The sequence below is a fragment of the Sorex araneus genome, chromosome 2 (genome assembly GCF_027595985.1).
Source record: "Sorex araneus isolate mSorAra2 chromosome 2, mSorAra2.pri, whole genome shotgun sequence".
Taxonomy (NCBI): domain Eukaryota; kingdom Metazoa; phylum Chordata; class Mammalia; order Eulipotyphla; family Soricidae; genus Sorex; species Sorex araneus.
In genome coordinates, this window is record NC_073303.1 from 11,758,700 (window position 1) to 11,769,457 (window position 10,758).

The following is a 10,758-nucleotide window of genomic DNA, read 5'->3' on the forward strand; positions in this document are numbered from 1 at the left end:
AGCTCTCAAGCACCCTGGGTATTAACAGGAAAACTTGCCAGTGGAGCTGGCCCCACAGAGTTGCCACTCATGAACCCGCCGCCCGAGAGTTGTCCTGACTAGTTGCTGCTGCCGGGACAGGTGTGTGTTGATCGCTGCACACCTGTGTGTTTACACAGAAACACTTCGTTTCCCTTACACTTCAGTTCCCTTCATTTCCCCGTCCCCGACCCACCCCCGGCCAGGCATATGGTCCTCCTCGTCCTGCCAGGAGTGATCCCCGACTTAGTCAGGAATAAGCCCTGAGCACAGCCGGGTGCGGCCCAACAACAAACAAATAATGAGCACCTTGTTTGAAGTCAGACCTTTTCCGTCTCCCTCGGGTGGAGTTGATTGTTTTAAGACACTAAGTGCACATTGTTGAGGAAATGACAAATCGTTCACGGGCTCCAGTTGATCTCACTTAGGCCCAGAGTGTCCCATGGGAAATTACACAGGACTCTGGGTGTGGGTTAGTGTCCCGGAGGACCAAGTAGAGCCTCACCTCGAGAAAGGGCTCAGAGAAGCTCTTCGTGCATCTTCTATTAAGAGACTGACAGTAGCTCAGAATTCATTTTCCAGGGCCCAGCCCAGGTCGACTGGGTTCTGTCTCCGCTACCCCATGTGATCCCCCGAGCCCCACCAGGTATGATTCCTGAGCATCGAGCCAGGAGTAAGCTCTGAGAACCACTGGGTGTGAAAAGAATTCATTCTCCATAGTACCTAGTTACACTGTCCTCCTCTCACTGCCCCCAGGGAACTCTCTTTCAAGTACCCGTGAGGTACTCTCGCCCCAACTTATATATGAATTCAGTTTGGAATTAGATGGATGGAAGGATGGACAGACAAGAGATAGGCAGTTTATTATTTATTTATTTATTTATTTATTTTTGCTTTTTGGGTCACACCCAGCAATGCTCAGGGGTCACTTCTGGCTCTGCACTCAGGAATTACCCCTGGCCGTGCTCAGGGGACCATATGGGATGCTGGGAATCGAACCCGGGTCGGCCGCGTGCAAGGCAAACACCCTACCCACTGTGCTATCACTCCAGCCTCAGAGATAGGCAGTTTAGACGAATGTAAACAAATGTGGTAAAATGCTAATACTACAGTAGAGTCTGGGGCTAAAGCAATAGCACAGCGGTAGGGAGTTGCCTTTCACGCGGCCGACCCGTGTTCGATTCCTCCACCCCTCTCGGAGAGCCCGGTAAGCTACTGAGAGTATCCCACCCGCACGGCAGAGCCTGGCAAGCTACTCGTGCGTATTGGATATACCAAAAACAATAACAATAAGTCTCTCAATGAGCGACGTTACTGGTGCCCGCTCGAACAAATCGATGAGCAACGGGATGACAGTGACAGTGACAGTAGTAGAGTCTAGATTGTGAGTATACAGGTGTTCACTGTAAAATTTTTTCAGCTCCACTTTATTTAAAATTTTTCTAATAAAGTGTTGCAGATTTCAATAAAAAATGGGTGACTAAAAGCAAGCCCTAAAGCAATCCTCTGTGTGCGAGATGAATAATGTAATGTGAAGAGAAAAGAAAGGGTAGAAGGGTCTGCCGGATTGAGAATCCAGTGAGCTGAGTGCTTGCTGGAGATCCAGACTCAGTCCCTGGCACCTCCCATTTCCTTACCCACCACCAGAAGTGACCCAGACAGGGCCAGGAGTAGCCCTGAGCACTGCTGGCTGGACTCAAACACCAAGCCAAAAGAAGCGAACAGAAAAAGATTAATTCAAGTAAATAGTTAACATATTAACCTTTTTTTCCCACCCTTACTGCCATGTATTCAAAAGATTAAAAAAAAAAATTTAACAAAACTCAAACTTTTCCACTGGAATTTTCTTTGGGTTTCATGCTAAATAAAGTGGTCATAATTCCTGAGTAAATAACAAGCCAACAGAATTCTTCTTGACATGATCTGTCATATTCCATTTCAGGGGCTGGAGTGATAGCACAGCGGGTAGGGCGTTTGCCTTGCACACAGCCGACCCAGGTTCGATTCCTCCGTCCCTCTCGGAGAGCCCGGCAAGCTACCGAGAGTATCCCACCCGCACGGCAGAGCGTGGCAAGCTCCCTGTGGCGTATTCGATATGCCAAAAACAGTAATAAGTCTCACAATGGAGACGTTACTGGTGCCCGCTCAAGCAAATCTATGGAACAACGGGATGACAGTGATTCCATTTCAGAGTTCCCATTTACATCAAACAATATTCACACATAGTTCCAGGAAGAATTCTTCTAGTATCTGTCCACTAGGTGGCAGTGCTATCTAATCAAACTGAAGCCAAACTTCGGAATTTGAAATTCAGACTCATTCTTATAACAAACTATGGCATTCTTTGATTTGCTTACCTATTGTGCTAGCTGTACTTTTCTTCATCTCAATGCAAGGGGATGCTTTACTTGCAATTTTTATTTTTTGGTTTGGGGGCCACACCCAGCAATGCCCAGGGATTGCTCCTGGCTCTGCACTCAGGAACTGCTCCTAGCAGGGGCAGGGGACCTTATGGGTTGCCAGGATCTAACCTGTGTTGACCACGAGCAAGGCAAATGCCCTACCCACTGTACTACCCCACCTCCACCTCCTTTTCTTGGTGTGTGGAGGGCCACACCCTGCTATGCCTTTCACACAGCCAACCCCGGGAGTGAACCCAGAGCACAGTTTGTGAGTCAGTCCTGATCACTGCTGGGTGTGAACCCCAAACTTAAACACAAATAAATAAACTAGATCTGCAGGGGCCCAGTGAGAGGGGTGGGGGTGAGGCGGCTATAGTCGGTGGAGTTGGCAGGAGGGGGTTCAGGCCAGCATTTGGTTTGCATCTGTATCCCCAGCTCCCCACTCAGTGGCAGGCACCCAGTAACCCTCACGGTGATGCTGAGGCCTCACTTCTTTGCGCTGAAGTGTCCTTCCTTCCTCTGAAGATGAATGATGCCCTGCAAGGAGGCAGTGGAGCAGGAGAAAGCCCGGGCCAAACCTCTGATCTTTAAAATCCCCCTGAGAAAGTTCAGCGGGGGAGACTAGGAAGTAGCAAGCCTTGGGGCAAGGGCAATCTGGCGCCTTGCAGGTGAGCAATAAAGGACTAAGCAGTAAAAGGCGAGGAGTCGAGCCCACAGTCTGCAGGGATCAATGATCAACCAAGAAGCCATTGCCATTCCACTTGGCGAGAGAAGAGAGTGGTGCGGTGGGTGTCGGGGAGATGTTCAGCCCTTTCAGCATGGCTTTGCATGTGGTTAACCCTGTATTGACTGACCCCATGCACCGCATATGATCTCCCCCGGCACCGGCAAGTGTGATCTCTGAGCACTGAGCCAGGAATAAGTCCTGAGCACAGCTCGCTGCAGCACAACCTCCCCACCCCACGGCAATGTTAAAGATTGAAGGGATGGAGAGGTAAGTGAGGAAGGCACTTGCCTTCTACGCAATCAACAAAGATTTTGATGTCGTCGGGCTCCAATGGGCGGCGGGGGGGGGGGATATGTGAAGCCGGTAGGAGAAAGATAGTCACTTTCTCCCGATCCGCCTCTGCCATCCGGGACCCTGGGTTAGTGGATTCTTGTCTCGCCTCACAGAAATGAATTTCAGGAATGGACAAGCAGTGAAGTAAAACTGATTTTATTTGGAGGTTGTGAAGGGGAGGAGGGAGAGAAAGTGGGGGGAAAAGTGGAGAGTAAAATGCTCAAGAGGGAACCCAGGCTTCTCCAAGGGCAGAGAGAGCCCCCCCACACATCCCAGCATTAGACAGGAAAGCATGAACGTCCACATCCCAAGAGGGGAGATGCGGGTGACACGGGTACCACATGTGCTCTGCCACGCGGGCACAAGCAGCACCCTGCCTTTGCTCAGGGTGGCTTTTATAAGGTATCTTCTTGGGATGTCTTGGTCTGGAATGTTATGAAGTCTTCTCTGGGCTGAATTGCTAAAGTTAATCGGATTAAGGGGGAGGTCCGAGGGTATTCGAGGAGGAATTTCCTTCCTGGGGAGGGGTCCAATCTCCTCAGGGGTCACTGCTGAAGGTCTTATCTCAGGTCTTGTTCAACCTTGGGACTTTTACTTTCCAGGAATTTCTTTTTTTTTTTTCTTTTTACTTTTTGGCTCACACCTGGCAATGCTCAGGGGTGACTCCTGGCTCTGCACTCAGAAATTACTCCTGGCGGTGCTCAGGGGACCTGAGATGGGATGCTGGGAATCGAACCCGGGTTGGCCGCATGCAAGGCAAACGCCCTCCCCGCTATGCTATCACTCAGCCCCTTCTCAGGAATTTCCTTGTCAATTCTGGTGGCTTTCTTCCCTATTAGTGTCCTGCCGGCATCACTGAGAGCACTGTGAGTGCTGCCTGCCTGTCTGCAGTGTGGCCGACCGGGGGCTGGGATGCCAAGAGCACGGTACAGTGCAGTGCCACTGACCGGGGGCTGAGATGCGAAGACAGGCCACTTCCATCCCCGCCCTGGTGTGTAACGGCCACACAGGCAGTTTCCAGACATGCTTAATGAGAGCACACAGGATCAGGGAAGAGACAGCAGGTGAGTGTCGGGAGGGCCCTGTGGGCCAGTGGGCCTGACCCCCGCCCCCTCACATGTCTGCGACGATCTACATGATAGCAGACATCCTCAGATCTCTTGGCAGAAGAGAAATGTGAGTTCACAGAGTGTGTGGGTGCTGCATGACGTGTGTGTTCGGTGGCTGAGAGCCATTTTCTAGCCTCCCCAGCAGAGACAGAGAGACAGAGAGACAGGGGACCACAGTCTGATGGTGAAAATGGCCCGTTTAATGCAGAGCTGCTAGCATCCTTACAGCGCGTCTGAGGGAGCTTGAGGTACAGGATCATTTACAGATAAAACATCTGGCAGAAGCAATTCTCTTGGAGAGATTAACACAAGGAGACAGCGTCTCCCAGGGATATCTACATTGCTTTTGTCTTAAGTTTACTTCTTCCCAATACTTAGAGTTGTTTGGGTAAACACAGTTAAGAGACAAAGATCCCAACACTTAGTTCTCTGGGCTCTGGGCAAGCAAGGCTTTTACCGTAAATCCCAGACTAAGCCCTCAGGCCAGTTCAGCTTGGCCTTCCCTATGGGGGTCCTGTCTCTTAGGCCATAAGAAGCTTGTATTAAGACCATGCTTCTGTGCTTTCTAGACTGACCCATCTCGATGCCCGGGTAGCTTTGCCACTCACCCTGGGTCCATCCCAGTCCCATGGCCGGGCCTCTCTTTTGGGGAACTACCGCAACTGAAGCCTGAGTCAAGTAATTATGACGGATGCTCAGGCGTAGATACATTTAAGAGTTAATCAACTCCCAAATATTAGGAGCATAGCGATAAGGTCTTTCTGTGTTTAAGCAAAGAACATTGCTCTATAGTAAAATATGAAAAGGCTATAGGGGAAATAGAAAAGCAAGCAATTTACTACAAGTACAAAATCCAGAATTACCAGAAAGTTTTGGCTTGTAAATAACCAAGACTGACTTGGGAACTGTGACAGTGAAAGGTAAAACACAAAGGAAAGGTTCAAGATTCCCCCCGCCCCTGATAGTGGTTTTACTATAGTTTTTTCAAACTTATTTATTGAATCACGGTGAGACCTTTACAAAGCTGTTCATGATTGGATTTCAGTCACACAGTGTTCCAACACCCATCCCTCCACCAGTGTACATTTCCCAGTGTCCCCAGTTTCCCTCCCATCACCCTCCACCCCGCCCCCTGCCTGCCTCTATGGGCCGTGCTTCTCTCTCTCTCTCTCTCTCTCTCTCTCTCTCTCTCTCTCTCTCTCTCTCTCACTCTCACTCTCACTCTCTCTTACTCTCTCTCTCACTCTCTCTCACTCCCTTCCCCTCTCCCCTCTCTCTCCCTCTCCCTCCACTCTCTCACTCTCGCAGAAAATAAACTTTATTAGCGATTATAAATAAATTAGGGATAAACTAAATTAGGGGTGCTAGCAAGAGCACAGCAAGCTTCTCTGGGAGGAGAGGAGGAAAAGGGGAAATTCACTGGTGAGGTCTCAAACACCGAGGGGTAATATCCAACGGCGGTCACAGATGGGAGCCGGGAGCGAATCCTGCACCACTGTGGCCCTGCAGGGGTCAGCTGGCTCACACTGAAAGAAAAGAATAGTGAAGAGACTGAGCTAAGTCACAGAATGAGGACCCCCTGAAGATGCCCAACAAGTCCCCAGAGGGCTGCAGCATGTGCATAGATGTGGGTCCCGGCTTTGACCCACTGGCACTGCATGGTCCCCTGATTACCCTGGAAGTGACCCTGAGCACTGCCGAGTGTGGTTCCCAGAACGCAAGATCACAACGAAACATCCCAAATGCAGGTGTGCATTTGCCCAACCCCTCCCCCTTGGGTCGTCCAGAGTGTCACCTTTAGGGTCCATGAGAAACTTGTCAGAGTCCTTTTCACTGTCCCTGTCTGGAGTACAACAAACAAGGACAGGGTCAGAGGCCACAGCAGATGAGACTCAGCAGGAAGCATGGGCTGAGCCCCCCGCAGCTCCCCCAAGGCCCCCCCACTCCATCCTAGGGCTCTCAAGGTCGCCGAGCCTCAGCACTGACCTGCAGCTGGACCACGGCCTCCTTTCTCACCTGTGGGGGGGACACTGAGTCAGGAGCTTGCAGACAGACTGATCTAGATCCCAGGGAAGGTACAGAACTCCGACTGACCCAGGCGAGCATTAGGGGAGACGCAGGAAAGGGGGTGTCCCGGGGCTGAACCCCCACACCCTGTGAGTCTGTGTCAAGAGAAAACCCCCCCCCCGCGACCCTTGTTGCTGGGATTGGGTCCCTGTCACCAGCTTATCCAGGAGCAAAGAAGTCTTTCATTTTCACGAGCCTGAGCGTGCCACGGCGTCAGTGTGACGGGTCCGCGCGTCATGTGCTCGGCCAGACTGAGGGCACACGCGTGGAGGGTGCTGCCCACTCACGCAGGTCAACCTCCTGGGTGGGGCCGAGGCGCCCTCTAGCGGACTGAAACCTCAGACCCCCCACCCAGCTGACCCTACCTTGGCGCCGCTTCCTGATGATCACTGCTCCGGCCAGCGCTGCACCAGTGACCACGAGCCCGAGAAGAACCGGGACAGCGATTCCCACGGTGGGGACAGTAAGCAGACCAGGGGGCTCTGGGAAGGAAAAGCAGGAGAAGGGCTGGTGCCAGGCCTCAGCCCACCCTCTGAAGTTCCTGACGGGGATTTCTCAGCCCGCTGAGAAGAGTCTCTGTGCCCCATCCCCGCTAACCCCAACTCAAGGTGACAAATTCCATGCCCGTCCCCCCTCACCCCTTCTCAGGTAACAGGTTCCGTGCCCATCCCCCTAATACCAACTCATGGTGACAGACTCCATGCCCTTCCCCCCCTCACCCCTTCTCAGGGTGACAGGCTCCGTGCCCATCCCCCCTCACCCCTTCTCAGGGTGACAGGCTCCGTGCCCATCCCCCCTCACCCCTTCTCAGGGTGACAGGCTCCGTGCCCATCCCCCCTAAACCCACCTCATGGTACAGACTCCATGCCCATCCCCCCACCCCATCTCATGGTGACAGACACCATGCCCTTCCCCCCTCACCCCTTCTCAGGGTGACAGGCTCCGTGCCCATCCCCCCTAATACCAACTCATGGTGACAGACTCCATGCCCTTCCCCCCCTCACCCCTTCTCAGGGTGACAGGCTCCATGCCCTTCCCCCCTCACCCCTTCTCAGGTAACAGGCTCAGTGCCCATCCCCCCTAATACCAACTCATGGTGACAGACTCCATGCCCTTCCCCCCCTCACCCCTTCTCAGGGTGACAGGCTCCATGCCCGTCCCCCCTCACCCCTTCTCAGGTAACAGGCTCAGTGCCCATCCCCCCTAATACCAACTCATGGTGACAGACTCCATGCTCTTCCCCCCCTCACCCCTTCTCAGGGTGACAGGCTCCGTACCCTTCCCCCCCTCACCCCTTCTCAGGGTGACAGGCTCCATGCCCGTCCCCCCTAAACCCAACTCATGGTACAGACTCCATGCCCTTCCCCCCTCACCCCTTCTCAGGGTGACAGGCTCAGTGCCCATCCCCCCTAAACCCAACTCATGGTACAGACACCATGCCCTTCCCCCCTCACCCCATCTCATGGTGACAGACACCATGCCCTTCCCCCCTCACCCCATCTCATGGTGACAGACACCATGCCCTTCCCCCCTCACCCCATCTCATGGTGACAGACACCATGCCCTTCCCCCCTCACCCCATCTCAGGCTGACAGACACCATGCCCTTCCCCCCTCACCCCATCTCAGGCTGACAGGCTCCGGCAGCCCCTGGTGCTGCACGTGGCAGGTGTATCTCTGCTCCTCTTCATAAGGCACCACCACAGCTGCCCACTTCTGGAAGGTTCCGTCCCCAGAAGGCCTGGTCTCCACCAGCTCTGTGTCCTGGATCAGGTCCTCCCCATCCCGCTGCCAGGTCAGGGTGATCTCCTCAGGGTAGAAGCCCAGAGCCCAGCACTTCAGGGTGACCTCCCGGTCAGAGAAGGGGTGGTAGGTGATGTGTGGCTTGGGAGGCTCTGAGGAGGAAGAGTGAGAAACCCGCACTGTTTCCCCCTACATCGCGGAAGCAGCCTTCATGTGACATCCTGAGAAGGGACAGGACAGTTGGTTGAGGGGCAGGACGCACCCAAACTCAGCCAACCAGATGGCTGGGACGTGGATAAAAATCCTAGTCCTTGGAAAGTTCTAGAATGAGGCTTGGGCAGGAGGCTCCTGGTCTCTAAGGAGGCGAACACTAGGTGAAGGGTGAAGGACAGAGAAGCCTGACTGAGGCTTCTAAGATGTTCTTAGATAGTCACAGCCACCGGGTCACCGCAGGTCACTGCAGAGCTGGGGCTTCTGGTCCTTCCCTGCCCCGGACCCAGGACCCAGGAGGGTCCCTGGGGGAGAGTCTGTCTCTAGCGGGCAGCCTGCAGAGCAGGCGCAGCCTCCGTCTGGGACCAGAAGAGGGGTCTTCTGCCCCTGGGCCAGGGCACAGCTGAAGGCCTATTTGCAGGTGCCCGGGTACCTGCTGGCCGGGTCTCATTCCTTCTGTCCAGGTACTGGTGAAGCCACTCCACGCACTCCACCTGCAGGTAGGTCCTGTATATCTCCGCCTCGCGGGACTCCTCCCTGTTCTGCCTGCTGATCTGAGCCGCCGTGTCCTTCGCGGCCCAGGAGCGCAGGTCCTCGTTCAGGGTCAGGTAGTCGCTGCCATCGTAGCCGTAGCTCCGATACCCGCGCAGGAAGCGCCCGTCAGGGTCCACCTCGCAGCCAAACATGCTCTGGAGGGTGTGAGACCCTGACCCCGCCCCAGACCCGCCCGCATGAATCCCGCACGGGAGCATGAACCCGGTCAAAGTCCCCGCGGCTGCTCCCGCCCGCCCGGGGCGCCGAGGGCGCGTCCCACGCCCCGTGGACACGGGCACGGGGCAGTCGGGGGCCCGCGCTCACCGGCCGCGCTCTGGTTGTAGTAGCCCCGCAGGAGGTCCATGCGCTCCGTGTAGATCTGCGCGTTGCTCCTGGCGATTCCCGTCTGCGTCTCCCAGTACTCGGGCCCCTCGCGCTGCATCCAGGGCGCCCGCGCCTCCATCCGCGCGCCCCGCTCGCTGTCGAAGCGCACGAACTCTTCGCCGTCCACGTAGCCCGCGACCAAGTACCGCGCCTGCCCGCCGCCCGGCCGGGACACCGCGGTGTAGACATAGCGCAGGGAGTGCGCGCCTGCGGATGTGGACGCCTGAGCCCCGGCCCTGGGCAAGGGGACCCGGAAGGAGGGCGACAGTGGGCGGGGTGGAGGCCGGGAGGATCGGAGACCACCAGGGGCGCGTCTGGGCTGACAGCCTCGGAGACGCTCCTGCCGGGCCTCTCTCCTCCCCGTACTCACCTGCCGAGGCCGAGGCCAGGGCCAAGGGCCCCGAGAGCAGCAACAGGAGCGACAAGAGCCCCATGTCGCACCCCCAGGGAGCGTCCCAAGTCCAGCCAGGCGGGCGGAGACCTGTGCCATCCAACAGCCAATGGATCTGAGACCTGGACCGCGTCATCAGTATCCAGGCAGGAGCGCGGAGACTTGTACCGACGGAACGACGGGTGATTGGCTACGCTAGACAGGCAGAAGGGCGGAGACTTGACGGAACGACGGGTGATTGGCTACCCTAGACCACCTGCCAGCCAATGGAAATGAAACCTGGACTTCGTCACCAGTATCCATGCAGGAAGCGAGTGGGCGATGCGCGGTTCCTGGAGGATTCGCGTCCTGAGCACCACTTTGCAAGCAGCCACACGACTCAGCCTGTAGCCACACCGAGACCCCGGGTCCTGCGCGGCCTCTCTGCTCTGCATCCCCTCTGTGTAACGCTGCCTACCGCGCTCTGTGCAGGGAGGAAGCCACCGATTCCCAGGAGGCCCACGGTCAGTGAGGAGCACAGAGCTGCTCTTGTACGGGGCTTGCACCTTTGGGCAGTCACCACTCTGGGAAGAGAGTCAGACCCCCGAAATGAGCTCAGGAGAGGAACAGCCATCACCGCCGCACTCTAGCACAGTGTTCTAAGAGGCATGCGGCTTCAGTGTTCGTTAAGAGACATGTGGTTTCAGTGGCAGGACTACACACGCGTGCCCAGGTTCCATCCACTGCAACGCCTGCGTCTGCACACTGATGCTCAGTAGATGAAAGGACATGACTATTGGTTCCAGGAAATTATTTCTCCAAACTGTTTTTGACAGCTTTAAAAAAATGCATAGGAATATTT

At 55.3% G+C, this 10,758-nt stretch overlaps 1 protein-coding gene across 1 annotated transcript; it reads right to left on the reverse strand.

Moving 5' to 3' along the window:
• Positions 1–5,895: 5,895 nt before the first annotated feature.
• On the reverse strand, positions 5,896–10,027 carry LOC101539702 (HLA class I histocompatibility antigen, alpha chain E-like). Its single transcript, XM_055127086.1, has 8 exons — positions 9,897–10,027; positions 9,467–9,733; positions 9,042–9,314; positions 8,275–8,550; positions 7,022–7,138; positions 6,576–6,605; positions 6,385–6,432; positions 5,896–6,115 (listed from the first exon to the last, which is right to left on the reverse strand). The coding sequence occupies exons 1-8, from the start codon at positions 9,958–9,960 to the stop codon at positions 6,111–6,113; spliced, it is 1,080 nt and encodes a 359-aa protein (XP_054983061.1). The 5' UTR covers positions 9,961–10,027; the 3' UTR covers positions 5,896–6,110.
• Positions 10,028–10,758: the final 731 nt, after the last annotated feature.

Excerpts from the sequence above, each read along its gene's own strand:
- LOC101539702 (XM_055127086.1), bottom strand. The coding sequence starts at position 9,960 with ATGGGGCTCTTGTCGCTCCTGTTGCTGCTCTCGGGGCCCTTGGCCCTG. Across the intron at positions 9,734-9,896 it reads CCTGGCCTCGGCCTCGGCAG|GCGCGCACTCCCTGCGCTAT; the intron begins GTGAGTACGGGG and ends CCACATCCGCAG. Across the intron at positions 6,433-6,575 it reads AGGCCGTGGTCCAGCTGCAG|ACAGGGACAGTGAAAAGGAC; the intron begins GTCAGTGCTGAG and ends GTTGTACTCCAG.